This window comes from Cygnus olor, chromosome 1 (assembly GCF_009769625.2).
Source record: "Cygnus olor isolate bCygOlo1 chromosome 1, bCygOlo1.pri.v2, whole genome shotgun sequence".
Lineage (NCBI taxonomy): Eukaryota > Metazoa > Chordata > Aves > Anseriformes > Anatidae > Cygnus > Cygnus olor.
In genome coordinates, this window is record NC_049169.1 from 153,169,299 (window position 1) to 153,188,213 (window position 18,915).

The window sequence follows — 18,915 nt, forward strand, 5'->3', positions numbered from 1 at the left end:
GACTTCCGCCTGGCGCTAGCCCCGCCCCTCACCTTGCCCCCGGCTCCGCGTTGAGCCAATGAGGGCGGGGAGCGGCGGCCGGGCAGGTAGCGGCGCGCCCAATGGGCGAGCGGCTCGGGGAACAGGTGGGGGCGGGGCCCGGCGTAGAGAGGGCGGGGGGGAGAGGAGGAGGAGGAGGAGGGGCTGGGCGTGACGAGGCGGAGGGGGCGGGGCTACCTGACAGGAGCCCGCGGCGGGGCTCGCGCCGCCAACGGCCGCCGCCAGCCAACGGCAGCCGCCAACGGCCGGGCCCTGAGGGGAGCGGGGCGGCACCGGGACCGGCTCCGTCACAAGGACCGGCACCGGGAACCGCAGCCATGGCGCTGGCGGCGCCGGAGACTCGGAAGTTCACGCGGGCGCTGAGCAAGCCGGGCACGGCGGCCGAGCTGCGGCAGAGCGTGTCCGAGGTGGTGCGCGGCTCCGTCCTGCTGGTGAGTGCCGGGGGGGGGGCGACACGGGGCCTTGGGGACCCGCCCGGCCCCTGCGGTGTCCCCTCGGCCGCCGTCCCCGGGTGTCGTTGCTCGGTTGTCCGCCTTTGTGTGGCCGGGAGGGGAGATGCTATCGGAGAGAGGCCCCCCCTCGGTGCCCCCCCACGTGTGGGACGGGTGCGGTGGGCGCCTCGCCTGCCTCGGGGCGCCCCGGTGTGCGTGCAAACGCTGGGGAAGCGATCTGGTTTCAGCCCGCTGCTGAAATAACCGAGGTATGCTGAAATAACGCTTTATAACCGAGGTAAATTCCTTGTAGTGCTCATAGAGTGCATCATACAGGAGAGATGAGCGCTGGCAAGCACTGCAGGACCGCTTTAATACATTATTTGTTCCTACTGTGCCCGTGCTAGTTGTTCTTCCCAGTTCACAATCTGCTGCAGTAATTCAACTTTAGCTTCTGGAGGTGAATCAGCCTGAAGGTGTCTGAGGCAGCCGGGACCAAGAGAGGTATGGTTTCTTGGCCCGGCCGCGCTCAGGTGACGACATCTTAAACAGCCTCAGCAAGATTTTTCAGAGCTTCCCTCCTGGGGCTCTTATTCGTGGTATGCGTTTGCCTTCCATGTGGTTTGGTTATCTCCGAGGGGAATGTTTTAGTAAGCTCTTAACCCTGTGGAAGTAGAGAGATTTTGGTGCTGGGGTTCCCAATGGTGGAAGCTGCTCCGGGTTGTTTGCTTTTCACTCTTGTTAATGCTAAGTGTGGCCTTCTCTAACTTTACTTGTACTGCTTGGGAGAGCATGTAGTTTGTTGTGTCACAGTTAACGTGTGAGAATAGTAAATGCTGTAGCTGTAACTCAAAGGCATAACTCTCTTAAATCAAATGGTAGCTCTAAAATAAAACTACTCTTTATTTAACTGTGGTTTGAGGAACATATAATACAAGTCCTAATATGAATAGCTCGGGGTCCACCTGCATAATGACAGCTTTCCACAAGACACTAGCACAAGTACATGCAGCAAGCATCTAGTATACATTAACGCTTCTCCAGGGATGAAGTTTTTTCCTGGAAAGAGTGGAAGACTTAGGGATTGTCATGATGCAAGTAATTTCTTTTTTTTGGTAGTAATCCGCAATCCTTGCCCCCCAGCCCTCAATAAATCCCCATCCATTGGAAGTATTTTCCTCAGTTCACTTATAACTGGTGTCATTGAGATGAGTTGGAAACTATATTTCTGATTCTTTAATTCATTCATGTAGATCAAATGCATACGGTCATGTTATTCATTAATATTCAAGGTATTTTTGCCCCAACAGCACATTCTGCAGAATTTTAAGGAGGTGAAAGAAGTGGTGGTGTGGAGTATTGGCTCAATGTTATTCTGTAGAAGGCCCTTCCTCGCTATTTTAGAAAGCAAAAATAATGGCTTAGGGTCAGGGCAGGTTGGCGATCCTTTTCTGTTAGCTTGCTGCATAGAGCAGAGTCCTCATCTCTCTCCTGTACAGTTTTGTGCTGGAGCTCACCTTCCCGTGCCAGCGATATTTTGCCCCTGCTGTTATGTCCTTCCTACTATCACAAGTACTGTTTACTTTATCACTAAACTCCTCTGTTCCTCCTCACACGCTGTTTAAATCATGTAATAAAAATCTAGTGATGCCAGATGTTCCTTTCTTTACGAGTTAATTTTTTCCTCCTTTAAATTTGCTGTAACTTTTCATTGAGCATTGTGACGTTTGGAATGAAATTGTATTACTATTATTTTTTTAAGAGGAGGATTTTAGGTGGGATACTATTCTTCTTTGCTCTAAAAGAATTTGAAAAAGTATTTACTTCTCTGTTTGGCAAGTTGACTGGCTTCTGAGCTGTTGAATTTTCTGGGCTCTGTTACCAGAAAAGTTTCTTGTGCTGTTAGAGTGAACACAGCATTCCTACCAATATTAAAGCAGTTGTAGAATACTCTGTATTACTTGCTGTGAAGAAGACACACTTTTTGTTTTTTCTCCTAAGCTGCCTCTAAAAGCTCTTTGATAGGGCACAGCCCGCCCCCTGGATTTTTTTTGGACTGGGTTGTCAACAAAATGCCTTGCTTATAACGTTGTTCAGCACTGGTAACTACTGTGATCTTACTGTCAGCACTTGTTCATCACTGAAGCTTTCCAATACTGACAAAACGCTGAACCTATTTTCCATTGACTGGGCTTGCTGTCTAGAATCAGGAGGTAGGAAAGAATGAATTCAGGCTAGCACTTCTTGCTAGATAATCTGTCCAGATGTGTACAGCCACATAGTGCTTCTGACTGGATGCCTCTGCAGCAGAACCTGCTGAGAAGTGATGCAGATCATCCGTGCACTAGGAGACAGAAGTGAACTGCTAATACCTGTAAGCTTGTATATATTTTCTAACTTTTATATGAGCTGCTATTTAACAATTCCATCCGTTTGTGTCATAAACAATACAGTCAGTCTTGCACTATTTAAAAAAAAGAGCATCTCTCGTGTTTAAATGAGGCTTATTAGGCAGCGTTTCTGAAGCATGCTTATCTTCTCTTCTGAGTAAATGTTCCTAGCATCATATTCATGAAAGGGGATTAAAAATAGCATGTCGGTAGGATAGCGTGCCATATCTGAAACTTTCAGATTGCTCTTAATTGGAGCTAAAAATAAGAGATTTTCAGCCAAGTGATAGACTAAATAGCTTGGTTGAATAGTTAGCAGGTGTGGCTAGCCAAGCTAACTTCAACTGCAGAACTAAGCAAGCTATCTCCTCAACTTGTAGGAGGTCATGCATTCTTGCCATCTGATTTAGTTCATAGGACCAACAGGTACAGTTGGCAGAGCTGAAAACATTATTTGGCAACCAGTTTCTCATTGCAGTATATGGCATATCAGATATATCTTCATTATTTGCATTCAGGTTTTGCTTTTTTCTGCATGACAGTAGCATCCTTGCTGAATTTGGTTTTCTTGTGCGTTGTCATTATTTTGTCTTTGGACTAGCCATGTGACTTAATGCTGGTTCCTCTAGCCTCACAAATACCTCTGTCTGGAGAGGAAGACTGAGGGGATGACAAGTCTGCCTCTTAAACCAGCAATCTTAGCGAGACCAGGTTTATTATGTGCAACTGGAAGTGACCTGTTTAAGTGGTGATGAATTAACTAAAACACGTCCTATATAGATCAGTAGGACCAGAAGGGTGACGTGGTGCCTTGTTCAATGATGTGGTAATGATAAATGATCTCAGTGACAAAATGATGTGTTCTACCCCATGCTAAATTAAGCTTACACTTAAGGATGGATAAATAAGAAATTAAAAGAATGTCAACCCGAATCTGCTGCTCTTTTGCCTAGCTGTCAATAAAATGCCCTTATTGTGTATGCAGATAACTAAAAGGTTTGCATATCCCAAATAACTTTGCAAAAGTTGTTTCCCCTATATAAAAACCAACGTTGTACAGAAGAAACAGGAGATATGGGAGAACAGTAAGAAATCTATATGATTCCTAGATTATCTTTTGCAGTTCTCCTTTTTGATTTGGATGTACAAAACAGGTTTGAGTGTTTGAAGGCTGAAGTTGTCACATCTCAGTATGTGCTGGAGCTTTATTTGTAACTTCAGGTACCTGGTAGAGTTCTAAAAGCCTTGCAGAAATTCAGCTTCTCAGATGTTGCAGAAAGTCAGTATATCATAAAGACGGTGCTTGGATCTCCTGACAAATCCTTGATGAGTGATCAAACTGGCTGGTAATTTTTTTTTGTTATTGTTGTTTGTTTTAGGAGACTTGTTCTTGATTTGAACATGCCGAGTCTGTCTTTGCAATCCAGGTCTTTGCTCTATTATTACCATGTTTTTAATGTGTTTTTCCAATAATGCAGTTACTGGGAGGATTATGCAATATATATTTTTTTGATTTGTGCATCCTTTCATATATTCTGTGCACAGAGAGGGCTCGTGTGCTTTTCTGCCAAGTGTCGTCTTTGTATATGGTGAAAGGAGTATTTGGAATCTCATTAAAGGCGAGATTTCAGCTGCTGTGTTTGTATAGAAAGAGATTGTCGATGGCTTGCTTTAGGAGAGAGGGAACTGGCAAAGTGATACATAATGCTGGAGGGAGGCTGGGCATGGGGACTGGGATCTTCTAGAGCTGATGGGTGTAGAAAAGATGGAAACGTGGATAAAGCTTGAGCTTTCTGTGATTGGAATGGGAAATGAGGTACGTAAAGAATCTGGAAGAAGCAAATTGTTATGAATGGGTGAGTGAAAGCAGGGAGATGTGAACTGATACTAAAGGCGTTGAAGGAAAAACGGTGGCTGCCTGTGAGCGTCATCCTATCTCACATCAAGGTGAGACATCTATATCACCTCGGAGGAGCTTGATGCAAACGGTAGAGCTCATTCAGCTAGTCTCTGAACTGTTGAACCTTCTCTTTACTTGGGGGGAAAAACGCGATGCTCAGCCCTAAAGAGGTTGTTTTAGTTTATGGTATGCACCACTAACACGCTGCCAATTTTTATTTCCTTCAGGAAAGGTATGATCTTTGTGATAAACGTGCTAATTTTACTTTAGCAAAGTGCATGTGGAAACCTTTTCAACTGGATACAAAACACGGGTAAGGAAACTGTTGTTTCTGGCAGGTCTGGTGCTGCTGAGAAGACGTACTGAGTATGATAGACATTTTTGTGGTTGAGAAGATTCAGAGGCTGGACTATAGCACCAACATTTCTATTAATAAATACCTTTAAACTTGCTTAAATGTTAAATGTCAGTGAATTTCTTCGAAAAGGGAACATGAGGAGGGAAGGTTTAGGACTGCTGAATTTTTGTGTTAACAAAAATTTATTTAACCCATTCAGTGGCACTGGATCATTCTTGTTAGCTACATCTCATTTCTTTATTCTTTGTTGGAGCTTTTCCTAGCCTGCTAAAGATAATTACGTTTAAAATAAAGGATTAAATGCTTTAAAGCTAGTCGTTCTAGTGCAGCAAATGTCATGTATCTAGTGATGCTGGATTGGGCTTGAAATCTGTGGTGGCAACAGCAGTGCAGAATACCACAGCATAACTTCTTCTCATCCTCCTACTCGTGCCCTTTCAAACCCAAGCAAGATCACATATTTGTATCTTGATAAAAGCAGAACTCATCACACCTGAAATTAACGTTGAGGATTTCACAACTCTGTGATTATTTTTTTTCCCCACATTAAACATCTTATGCAATAAACTTAAAACAGTATATCCAGCTTCAAGTCATCTGCTTGCTTATGCTGTATTGTGCTCCTGTGGCAATGTTTCAAAAAGGTCTGTAATTATTGGTTTTGAAAACTAGACCTTTATTATGAACTGGGGTGGTGGTGGTGGGGTTGTATGGGTGTTACTGTTCAAGTGACATTGAGCAAGAGTGGCAATTTGAGTGGTCGCTTGCCCCTGAGCAGTGTGTGCCTGAGATTAGATACACATGCATATATGTGATGGTTATGCACGCGTAATGATTTGCAAATTTGACCTTTTGACCAGGTTTGTGTTTTTGAGGTAGCTTCAAGACAGCAAAATTTAGGCATGTTTGCTTTAAAAATAGTCAGGAAAAGATGCCGATGACTCACTGAAGGAACTAAGGGGGAGCTGAGTTTTCTAGATAACAGGAAGTTTGATCGCATCCTTCTGAGAAATGCATTGCCTGTATTGCTTTTCTTTAAGAATTTCTGTGACTGATGGGCAATTTGGTGCTGGTGGCTCTTTATGGAGATGACAAAAGGGTGTAACATTATCATCACTGGAGTCCAAGAAACTCTTTTTTAGACCTGAAATCTGTGGTGGACTTTGAAGAACTTACCTAATGAACTGATTTTTAAAAATACTCTATATTATAAAATACGTACCTAAATCTTTCTCCCTTAGCTTGCGTTTAGTTTTGGTTTTGAGGCTGAATGATATCAAGTACTCCACTTGATGTAGATACTGAAGACCAAGCTTCATTTGGAAGAAGGTAAAGACGGATTCATTCTTCCCTGCTCTCCTCTCCTTAGAGTGCCTGAGTCCATCAGAAGCATTAATTATGTAAGGCGTAAAAGGCATAAAGCTGCCTAAGTAGTCCAGGTATTACCTTGCTCTTCTCGTGCTCTTCTCATTGAAAGTTTTTTGAAATAACTTATGCCTAAAAAGGCATAAAGGCATCTTATATAAGGATAAGAAGATACTCCAATCATTCTGAGTATGTAAACTTATTTCAGACCTTAATGTAGAGGATAGATGGGTTTGTGCAGGAAGGCTTGCATTCTGTCTTACTCCAGAAGCACTGATATAACTTTGATGATTAAATTCAAGATACATTGAAAAAATGGTAGGTACATGTTGTATTGTGAGAATGCTCTAGGATTTTTTTTTCTGTAAAGATACTTAGTTCTTTTTGTGATAATGAAAATGAACATACATTAATGCAAAATAGAGACTTCCTGTAAAAAAAAAAAAAAGTCTTCTGGGCCACAAAAACAACTTAGTTCATTTTATGAACAAGATTGTAGTACTAAATGAGGTCCAGAATTTCATTGGCACAATGGACTTTGCTTCGGAAAAAGGTATACGAGACGTCCAAAGGTTGTCAGAAAGTTGAGCGGGAGCTCTGAAGGGAATTTTTATGAAGAAAATTGTTTTGGAGCACAAACATTTGGTCAGAAAAATCCAACATCTCTAGCTGAGGTAGTCTACAGCACTCCTATTATTACTGGTTGAACAAAATAGCAGCTTTGGTGCAGAAACATTAAGAAAAGGAAAGTCCTTATCTGACTGCAGGGGTGGGAAATGGGATTCTTGCTTGGTATAAGGCTGAGCTACTGCATCTGTCAGGGCACTTTGTCATCTCCTCATCTGACTGATGATTCAGGTATGAGAGGAGGAACGGGGCATTCAGATACTATCTTCTGCATTCTCCTGCTGGCTCCAGAGATTGCTGCCTGGCTTGGAGACTCTTGCAGTTCAAATGGGAAAAACTAGAAAGAAACAGTCCAGTAGCTTTGTTGAAAACTCTGGCTGGATCTGGCCCCTCAGACTGGTGAAGCTAATGTGGTCCTGCGTGGGCAGGGGGTTGGACCAGATGACTTCCAGAGTCCAGCCTCAACTGTCCTGTTGTTCTGTGACCTTAATTTGTGAGTCTGTGCTGTATTTAAGGTAGTGGTGTCAGCCTCGGGCTACTGGTGGGTATCCAGAGCAAAGGGAAAGCAGCAGGAAAGATATCTCCAGGGTTGTGGCGGGGAGGGATGCCATTCTTCTCTCACTCTTCTGTATACTTGTTCTGTAAGATAGTAGATTACTTTGTTCTTAAAAAGCAATCTTAGCCCCGTGTCCCAAGCAAGGAAGCAGATTGCAGACTGATTCAGGCTGGATACCATTGACGCCACCACGTACTCCAGGCTTTAACTGGATTTCTACTTTGAAGCTGCTGGGTTCAGGCCAAGCTCTGCTTTGGGGCCCTCTCTGAAGAAAAAGGCACTGTTACAGGACTTACTGGAATTTCTGTCTACTCACCACCTGAAGGAAAGGATGTCAGGTATTATAAGAAGGAAATTTGTTATTCAGCCCCTTGAATACTTCAGTGTCAAAAAAAAATGACCATTTGGGATCTTTTTACTATCTTGAGACAGCAAGGAGGGAAAAATAAGTCATTTGAGCATCATCTGAAAAATCTGATTCACAGGATTTCCATGGAGACATTAAATGTAAAGACGGCCTTATTATGTACAATATTGTCAATAGTGGAAGTTCTGGAAGAGATGCCAACTTTGTAATACCGAGAAAATTAAGAAAAAATCGTTGAGATTGACTTTTTCTCCAGACTGTTTTAGTAGTACTCTTGAAAAGCAGCTTCTGGTGATAATTCTAGGAAAAATACCAAAAATTAAAAAATAGGGGACACTAAACCAACAAAACTGTTCTTTTTCTAAAATCATACCTCACTCTTCTAAAGTTGTTTTAATTTTTAGGGGTGGGTTTGTGCATGAACAATGTTACAGTCGCTGTAGTTGAAATCAGGTAGTCCCTGTTGAAGTTTCTTCTGCTAAGAAATATAGTTATTCATGCAGTGGGAGTTTCGAGTGATCTCAGGTAGAATTAACTAAATAACCAAAATACACTTAAAAACCTTTGAGATTTATGTTTAATCGCTACAAAGCTGAGAAAGAGTAATGCTGAGCCGGAGCTGCTGAACAGGAAAGGCTGTAGTATAGAGCCATCGTGCAAATAAACAATCCTTAGCTGCTGCTTTGTGTACAGCTGGATGCTTTTTGATACTGATCTGTAGCTGTTGACTTCCACAGAGATAGCATGATGACAGATACTGATCTGGGTTTGGAAATTTGAGGCACAGGCTACGTTGTTTTTTACTACTTCCAGGTACTCTTTGGATGGGAAGGAGTTACTGGGTGAATTCAGAGATAAGGGAGCAGTTTATGTTTTTACTGCTATAGAGTTAATCCCCCCACAAAGAGTGGCTACACATTATACTCAGAGTGGGTAATGCTGTCATAATTTTAAGCAGAGAAAGCATTTAGATTTCTGTTTACATCAGTGCAGAATGTAACTTGCAATTTGTGTGTAATCATAAGTGAAATGTAGTTGATTTCAGGGGTCTAGAATTCAGCGCCTCTAAGTTGGTAGAAATTTAGTTTGGTTTCAGCTTGCACGCCCAGAGCCTGTATTTGGATGCCCGTGTTTTGACGTTGTTAAAAGAGAGATGATCTCGGTGCCTCCATCTGCTGAAGAGAGTACTGGAACATTCAAGAATAAGAACAACGCAAGTGCCACAGAAAGAGTTAGGTATTTTCAATGGGAGAGGAAAAGGATAGTAAGATAGCTGTTGGTTTCATTTTAACAGGTTTGTGAAGAAATCTAAATTGAAATGCGAGCATTGTGGGTTTTAACGTAGGAAAAAAAGGGCTTTGTTTTTAAGGTGTTTGAAAGGTACTCACCTAATTTTGAGTTTGGGGGCATTGCCAGTGCTATTTCATGCTCTCGGTTCTCTGATGTTACACAGTGGCCTTTACCCGTCGGTGTCTGAAGAAGTACAGTTCTTCATCAGAGCGTTGATACTGACAGACAGTCTGCTTACTCTTCGCTTTATGCCCTTCTAGGCTTACTTGTAGGCCTGGTTGTAAGTGACTACAGCCAGGCAATATAATAATACGAAGCTGAAGATTTGTGAAAATAAGACTAAGTCGCCTCTTCTAGTGTATTCTTCACTTGCCACAGCACAGTGGTGATGAGTGGTGCTTCAGACCTCCTTCTGCTAGGTCTATTTGCACCCTCTTGCACTGGCACTGATACTGGTGCAACTTAGTGTCGTCTGGTTTAGTAGGTGGCTTAGCTGAAAGTCAGAGCAACATGTTTGCCTCTAGGAATGTTCAAGGAGGCCTCCCTCTTAGCGTTTGCTAGTCCAAGGGAGATTTTAAATTCATGTTAGACCTCAAGCTTCAGGCAGTCTAAAAAGAGTATTCAGGTTAATGAGGAAATGACACACATTATAGTTATTTGAAGGATGCTATTCTAGTTTCCTTCAGGATTTGTCCTGGGAGTCTTGCTTGCCAGGCTTGTTATCACCTCAGAGTTATTTGCCTGGGATTGTGGATGGCTTCAGATGGTCCAATAATATTGGATATGAATTTCTTCCTGGCCGTAGCATATAGCATGATCCAAAAGGCTTTCTCTCAGGTGAAATGGAAGGTTCCTAATTGGGGGGAGGGGAAACTTGCCGTAGACAGTCTTGTGGTAGAGTTCAAGGGATAAATAACAAACACTTCCAACATAATATCTTGGCAGTTCATGATCTGCTGGAGGGAAAGTTGGAACTTGTTCCTGAATGAACTAGTAACAAAGGAAAGGGGGAAAACCTGAATCTGAGTAACCTCCATAAAGGGATTAAAAGTATAAGAGGATATAAGAGCTCTGAAGCTTTTGATATTCTTCCCAACCTATGGTTGCTCAAAAACAGGGCTTGAACTATTTTTTCTAGTCTACTGTACTGTTGACTGTCATTTACTTTGGCATGGTTTCATCGGTGTTTCTGAAACACTGTAATTGTAATTAGTGACTTATTCTATTGCTCTCTAATAATAATAAATTTATATTGTGGCTACCATATCAGTTATTTAACGAGCCCAGATTGAAAATGTCAACTTCAGAAAGCTGAAAGTTATGTAACCACTAGATGGAGTCCTGTGAGCATATTTCAATTCCAGAAATGCTGTGTTAAGGCTTGAAATACAAAATGGTTAAAAGGGGGTATTTTGTGTCTCATGCTTAACAATGACAGTTCATTTGCTCAGTTTAGTTTGACTTGGACAAGTTCCTGAAGTTTTGGGGATATCTTTGGAATGTCTGCCTCAAGGAAGACTTGAATTAAGCTTGAATTTAGGGTGAATGCTTTACTGGCAGTTCCCAGTGCTCACCTGTGGATGGAAATGTATTATTACACAGGTAGAACGGGCTAGTGAGAAGACCGACCTTTCTGCAGCTCTCCGCGATGTGACTGCAAAGTATTAGCTGCGGTATTTAGCATTTGGTAACGAGTGGGGTTGTAAATTTGTGCGCTCCATCGGCACGTGTGTGATACTATGTATGCAAGATTATAATCTCTGAAACGGCATTCCTTGGGTTGCATCATATTTAGGCCTCCTTCCCACTTACCAAAATGTGTAAGAGACATGATAGACATAAGCATTCCCCTGTCTGTAGGTCAGCTTATTGTGTTATTAGCCACCTCTGACAGCTTCCTTGACTAGATGTGACAGAACCAGTGTTCCAATTTTCGTAAGCATTGTTTCTGACTTTTTGACATCCTGCACAGGTGGTAAACTGCTTCTGGTCTTCAGCCTGGCGCTATAGTTAGCGTTTCTACTGTTACAGTATTTTTTTTTCATTTCTGTTTGATGCATATCTCTTCTTAGGGCCTTGTTGAGTGTGCAGATTCTCATCCAAAATTACACAGGAATCCAAACATGCTGTTGCCAAGATTCCTTCTGCAGTGATCATAGCAGCTTTCTTCTGAAGGACAGAATTCTCTTGGATCTTTTCTCTTTCCGTGGTTAGTGTGTGGCTACCTGATGCAGGGCCACAGAATCATGCAGGGGCATAGGTTGAAAGGAAAATCTCAGAAAGTCACCTGGACCAACCCCCTGCTCAAAGCAGGTCTGGTTACTGCAAATATGCCGATCTAGTTTTAATATCCACAAAGGTGGGAATTTTTTGATTCCAATGTTTTCTACCCTTGTTTTTAAAAATAAATAAAATCATATGTAAATGGAATATTTCATGTCCGTTGCCTCTTGTCCTGTGACCGGACCTTCAAGAGAAGTCTGTCCTCTTTCAACCTTCCTGTTAGGTAGCTGTTGACGGCAATAAGAGCTCCCTGTGGCCTTCACTTCAGGTCTCATAACTTTTCTCATACGCTTTATGCCGCAGCCCCTAAACCATCATGATGGTCCCCAGCTGGACTCAGTGCAGTATGTCAGTATCTTCCTTGTATTGAGAAGCCTGCTTAGCATGCTCAACTTGTCCGCCAGGATGTCATCCTTATCAGGTCTGCCCAGTTTGGCTGCAAGGATGCTTTGGGAGGCTGTCAGAGGCCTTGTTTCACCAACATTCTTCAGTGTCCACTGCGATGTCCTTGTACTTGAGCCAGCTGTCTCTTCACAGAAGGCAAACAGGTTGGTCAGGTGTGATATGTCTGTGGTAAATCCATTTTGTCTACTTACAGCTGCCTTCTTATCCCTTATATGGCTGGACGTGGCTTCTTGCAGTGTTTGCTTCATAACTTTTCCAGAGACCGGGGTGAGTCTGAACACCCTGTAATTCCCTGAATACCCCTTCTTCCCAGTCTTGAAAGTGTGTTTGAGGGTCACTGAAAATAACCTATACCCAACAAGATGCTCTGCACTAGTTTTGAAAAATCAGGCACTTAAGACTTTTATTTTAACTTAAGCATAAAACTCAGTTGTGGCCACAAAGCCTTTTTGGCATGATTCCTTCTTCCTGAAGAAATGTGAGCTCTTGAAGAGCATTAACTGACAAAGCTCTTCTATGAAATTTGCAGGAGGCAGTCATAGCAGAAGCAGTCCTTGCGACAGGAACCGGAACCTGAATTTTCTTTTCTAGGAGCATTCCTAGTAAGTGGGAGCTGTTGTATATTCATTTCTTTTCTTTTCCCTCTTGCAGGGCCGCTGGATCTCAGCTCTTTCCTGCAGCATAGCTCTATCAGACAAAAGCAAGTACACTGACCTGGGTATGCTATCACCTGGTTGTTAAGGCACTCTGAAGAGTGATAAGCGATGTTGGTTTTAATCTTTTGGGGCTGAGGCGGCTTTAGGCCCACGTCTCTAGCATTCTGAGCTGAAATATAGACAGCTGCCAGATGGAAGGTAGTGCTCCACCTACAGATACTGTCATGTTTTGTGAAGAGCCGAGTTCAGTCAGTATGTGTTAAGATCTCTTCAGAACCAGATGTTTGCTCCTGTCAAGACAGCATCAGTTTGGGTATGTTAAATGTCAAGGACAACTTTGTAGGTAAAAAATTTAACTACCTACTTCTAATGTTTTAAGGGATCAAAAGTAGTTTTGTGGCTTAAATGTTTAAATCCTGCCTGAATGATGTTCTTTTGCAGATGTGGCCCTGTGTCTTTATGAAACATTTGGCTGTAGTTATGGCAGCGTCTGAAGACAGAATGTCCGTGCTGTTTTGCAATAGCGTATTCAATTGGAAGCCCTCCCTGGTTTGATTTGTATTCTCTTAACTGTCTGATTTCTGTCTACTTGTTTCTAATAAGCTCTTGTTTTGTTGCTGAGTGTTTTATCTCCTGAAGATTTGAAGTCGACCCAGGTAATTTTTCCCAAAAGACTTCTACCTTTTAAGTGCTAAGCAGTGCCAAACTGAAACGTGCAACCGTTGTTGAGAACTGTGCACCTATGTGATTCTGCTTGCTGGAACTCATTTGGCTGTAGAAGGGCTGCTTAATGTGTTGAAGTCCTCCAGTGCTGGAGTAGAAAGTGAATTCCTAGGCATTTACTGTAATAAGAGGAGGACTGATGGTTAGACCCTTAAAGCGATTCTGTAGCTGCTGTTAAGCAGTTCCCAACAACTTTTTTTGGAGAATGACTAGAGCTTCTTCTTTGTTACCTGTCCATGTCTTAGAAAGACATGACTTTCCAAAGAACCACCTTGGAGGTAACAGCAATTATTTCATCTTCTGGATGTCAGGAATCTCACAATGCAGTCAGGACAGATTCGATGTACTATATAGCGAGGAGAAGCTTGTTGCACCCTATATAAGCCATGCAATATGGCTTAGGAATGTAATATTTGCAATATATGCTAACTTAAATAACTCTTTGGAAATTTGCATGCAGACCTTTCTTCACAAGCAAAGAGAAGTAGCATTAGCAGTGTCTCCTGTCAACAACCTTCCTTTCTTCCTGTCTACCTCTCCTACGGGAAAAATACCCTTTCATAACCCAGGCTCAGCTACAGATAGTTTGCAATGTCTAGCTTGCCGCTCATACGGAGTATGATCCAGTCTTGTTTTTTGTTCTATTCTTTTTTTTCTCCAACCACTGGATTAAGATTTTTACCTACCTTAAGCTTGCCCTTTAGCTCTCTTCAGTTGGTAGAGAAGGTTCTGTCAGACCTTTACAAAAACTTTTCCAGCCTCCCATTTCACTTTGAGATGTAATTCCGTAGTGGACAGTATTACAGTTGTCACATTTCTGTCTGGATGTTTGCTGCTTTTTGTGCTCAGTACAATTGCAGGAATTTCCTTAGTAAAGCTGGAAGCCTCCACTTTGCACCAAATTAATGTCTTAAGAAAAAGTCAGCTTGTTGGCAGTCTGCTTTATATTGCATACTATTCAGATTTCTCATGGTATTAATATTTAAGCACATGGTCAAGCTCCTCCTTCCTTTGGATTCTTCCCACCCCTCATGACCCCATATTTATCTCCTTTTCAAGTTCAATTTGGAAACCTTTTCATTGCTTGTCATTGTTACTACCACTGTATTGATTCAAGTTTCAATTGTCTTTCCTAAAATAACTGTAGGAACATGATGCTAAATTTATTCAAGATGTAGTCAAAATTAAATTTGGTCTTAATCAGTTTTGAATTAGAACACCTCCCGAGGCCACTTCCAGCCTGAATTATTCTATGGTTCTATCATCTGTTTATCTTTCCAAATGAAATCTTTTTGTCTTCCTGTTTCTCCACATCCTACCTGGTGCTTTAAAAGTGAGGTCATTTTCTAGGTATTTGAAAGAACTACCTAATGCATGGTGAATTGTTATAAACAGACTATTCTCATATTCTCTTAAGGCGCAAGCTGTTTTTTTCTACCATTTTCTAGTAGCATTTCCAAATATGAAGCCTCTGAAACTTCGTAGAGCAGCCCTCTCAACAGTGCTTTCTTCTAGTTATCCGTCAATCTCTGATAACACGTTTGGATTCTGAACTTTGTCAGGTCTCTGTAATCCTACATTTCAGATGGAATGAAGTGGGCTTCTGCAGTAGGAACAGTTAGCTTCACAGAAGGCACCCCCAGAAATACCCTGGTAATTCCCACGACTCTTTTCTCCCACGTTTGCAAGCAGGTCTTTGTCCGAGCTCAATGAATGGAGCCCAGCGTTTCCATCACCACACTGGTTCTTGGTTTTGAAGAGGGTGGGGTAGGTACAGAGACAGAAGGTACAGGGACATCACTATGCAAGGTTCTTGCTTACATATGAAGTATCATTGTCTTCAGAGTAAAATTTAAGCCATTTCTTATTAACAAAATTGCCTTAACACAGTTTGCATTTCTTACAATGTGAGGAACATGCTGACTGCTGCCCTTGAGAATATGGGACTGGAAGGAACTACTTGGATCACTGTCAAGTATTGATTTTTCCCCCCCTTTTTAATCAATGTGTTTGCACATTATTTTACTGTATTTAACTGAGAAATATAATACTGAGATGCATTAGCTAGCCAAATGTTAGGGAAACGTGCTAATAAATCTTGCATATTTTTTCTGAATCACTCATTATAGCATCCAAGTATCTCCAAGTTAATTTGTATGGGGGCATTTTCTCTCTCCCCACCCTTGCCTTCATGCTTCCCTTAAGTCCTTTTAATTAAGAGGTTTTTTTTACCTGCATTGCAACAAATTTGAGTTTCTAAATGCAGTGTTTTATCCAGTTTTACATTTTGTTAAGTAAATACATCTTAGTGCTTTCTGTGGTGGATCAGTTTAGCAGAAATATAAAGCTAATCTGTGATCTTTGACAGTGATTGATATTGTCATGTTTGGGGCAATTAATTTTTACAAATCCCTTGCCTTTTAAATAGAGTTGCTTCTACAAAAGAAGGTTGAAAACAGTCAAAAAAAATACTTTCTCAGTGTCAGTTATAGATGGTTACGTACTTGTGTGACAGATACCAGTACAGATCGTAGTATCCTTTAGCGATAAAATCAATCAATGTGGATGTGATTCACTGTACAACTAAGACATGTATGGGGGGAAAAAAAAGCTGTGTTTTTTTTTAAAGGAGCAGATGAAGTCAGCTCTTGAACTCATTTTTCCAAGTGGTTACCCTTGTCTGTAAGGGAGAAGGGAAGACGTAAAGACAGTTGTCAGCTTCCAGCTCCCTCGTGGCTTGCCTGAACTGATAACAGCATGCTGATAACATAAACAGTTGATAGAAGTAGATTTATGTAACATGTTTTTTTCATAGCAGCAGTAATTTAATAAATTTGCCCTCGTTTTGAGCTGTTGCTTTTGAGTTTTTTGCTTTTAAGCCCTAAAAAGCACATATAGGTCAAGCGAAGAAATGTTTGTTAGTACGAACTCCGTGCTAGGCATTCTGGGAGAGTGCTTTCTTGCAGCAGATGAGGATTCTTTGTGGCTGGCAGCAGAAACTGCAGCAGTATCTTTGCAGTTTCCTTTCATCTTCGATTATGTTCTGAGGATCTTTGAAACACAGGAGCTGTTTCCCAGACCCTCTGGAATATCTTTTCATCTCTCTTGTGGAGTACAGCACATGCTGAAAGCCTCTTATCTTCTACAGCTGAGGTATCCCTTGCTTTTCATCACCCTCTGATTTTTGTCTTCTGCGGCTGGATTTTTGGCAGTGTTTGGCTTAAACAAATAGGATTGCATTTCAGTAGCTGATGGTTTCTAGTTGAGGAACATACTAAATGTCGGATGTAATGAAGACTGTACAAAGAAATATTTCTGTGAAGCACAGGAAAATTATTCGAGCCGAGCAAGGGAAGAAGACATTCTGCAAATGCAATCAGGGCTGCTAGAAATGCAAAATTCAACAGATTTGGAATGGGTTGCACTACAAGCGTGGTTCTCTTTAAAGGCATCCGGACAGTTTTTGAGAGAAACTGTGGTTATATTTGCAAACTGCAAGGGGAAAACAATGCCCTTGAATATACAGCATTCAGCTTGCCAAATGAAGATTCAGGAATATTGGTTCATTCATCCCTGGTAAATATAAACTTGTTTCATTAATATTTTCATCTGCTAATTAAAATCTAAACCAAAATCAGGACAGCTTGTTTATTTAATATCTACTGTGTGTGGGCTAGATATACCTTGTCTTGCTACCGTAGCATGTTAGTGCATGTATATGACATGTAATACATGTATGCATGGAGCTGTAATGTCAAAGCATAGGCTTCGTAGTTATTATATCACTTAGATTTGTATAAATAGCTCTAAAGGATTTGCGCTTCATAAACAAGCTTGCTACAGAAGATTGTCTGCTGTTAGATCTTTTTAACGTGCTCTTAGAATGTATTTGGCACTTCAAATGAAGTGCAGATGATTACGTTATTTGGGAAAACTGAGGAATGCATTGTTGGGAAAACACTAACCCAGGATTTAAGGTTTATTTTTTTAGATGGATCTGAATACTTGTTTTTTCTTCTGGAAAGTATTCTGATTCCATTTGAGTTACCGAAATGGATACAAGAGCATTCTAGAAGGAAAAAAAAAATGGTTAAAGCAAGCACTAACTGTTTCCTGAAGCTGCTCTGCTCTCAGAGCCTTTTTTAGGTGTTGCTTGACGCAAAGAAAACAGGTTTTAGAGTGAGCATGTCGTCTTGTACCCCCCAGGTTAATGATGCATATGTGCGTCATGTATTGCATTTAGGCTTGAGGGGGTGGAATTGCAATAGCTAATGTGCACCACTTGCTTCAGAACTGGGCGAATTAAGGATTTAAATATTTATATTAAATAATTCGGGGTTACTTGTTAGTTGCTTTGTCATTGACAAGATAGTTGGAACAAGAGGGGTGTGGTACATTGAAATATCTGGACAGATTTTGACAAGGGTGTAGTGCCTGCTGGCATACCCCTGCTGTGCAATTGCAGTTATGGAAAAGGAAAGCCTTTAGGAATTTCACAAAGCTCTGTTGCCTTTATGCTGGTCAGGTCTTTTCTTGTTAGACAGAAATATGAGGAAAACATATGTGGATGTTGATACTTGTGTGTCTACGCGCACCAGGAAATTTTCAGGAAAGAATACACGTATATAATACATACATGTATGTATATACGTGTGCAGATATACATACACTCATTACTAAGTTTCCAGGAAAGCATCTGAACTTACAGTATGTATGTTATATTTTATGGTAGTATTGCATTTTATAAGTTCTTAATATTGGTTGCTATTAAAAGTAAAATGGCTTCCTCTAGGTATCAGAAACCTTTTTACACTGCTAAACATTTTAAAGTCAGCCTCATACAGATGCTTGTTAGGCTTTTGTTAAACTCTGGACCCTGAATACTTTTAACAACTTCTACAGTCCTTTGATTTTTAAGACCCAGGGTCTTTACTGGCCTTACATTATACAAATAGATGAGTGAATAGAGAAATATTAAATATATAAATTATTGTAACTCAGAGGTTGGAGTGAAAATTATTTGAATTATGTAACTTCATCTTTGTTTCATGTGGTATTTTTCCAGGAATAATTCCTGTTTAATTTAGGTCTACAGAATAGGATTGCAAACTGGCAATATCAAGCACAAAATATATTTAGACTTCCATCTGCAACTCAAGTGCCAGATCTGTCGATTTGGCTTTTTTTCTACTCTGAAAATTCTAAATGCTTTTGAATAACAATGCCGTGTATTTATTTATTTATATTTTCCTGTATGGCTTTGTCACCTTGGTTTAACTGAAAGTAGTGGATCAAGATGTTTTTCTTCCTGGAATAAATAATTGAAGGCTAGTACTGACAGTTAATACAATGGGGAGGGGGGAGGTCAGAATGACTTCTTCCTCATTGTACTGAACTACTGTAGTCTATAAGGGCAAAAATTAGAGCTTACAAGAGAAAAACTGGCACTTCACTGATAGGTCACCAGCTGGCGCTGGCTGTGGCTTCTGGGGACTTTGTCTGAGGCTGGTGAACAGTTGCTACTG

The 18,915-nt window shown here is 41.3% G+C and overlaps 1 protein-coding gene across 6 annotated transcripts in view; it reads left to right on the forward strand.

Annotated features, from left to right (window-relative positions):
* Nucleotides 1–246: 246 nt before the first annotated feature.
* Nucleotides 247–18,915, forward strand: part of DOCK9 (dedicator of cytokinesis 9) — a 131,107-nt gene continuing 112,438 nt past the window's right edge. For 3 of the 6 annotated variants that reach the window (XM_040538214.1, XM_040538269.1, XM_040538258.1), the window contains exon 1: nucleotides 247–470. In XM_040538214.1, the coding sequence (XP_040394148.1) occupies nucleotides 357–470 (114 nt within the window). In that variant the 5' untranslated portion in view covers nucleotides 247–356. Of the gene's footprint in view, nucleotides 471–16,174; nucleotides 16,967–18,915 lie in introns of those variants that run through there. The other 3 variants (XM_040538240.1, XM_040538233.1, XM_040538205.1) reach the window with 2 other exon arrangements.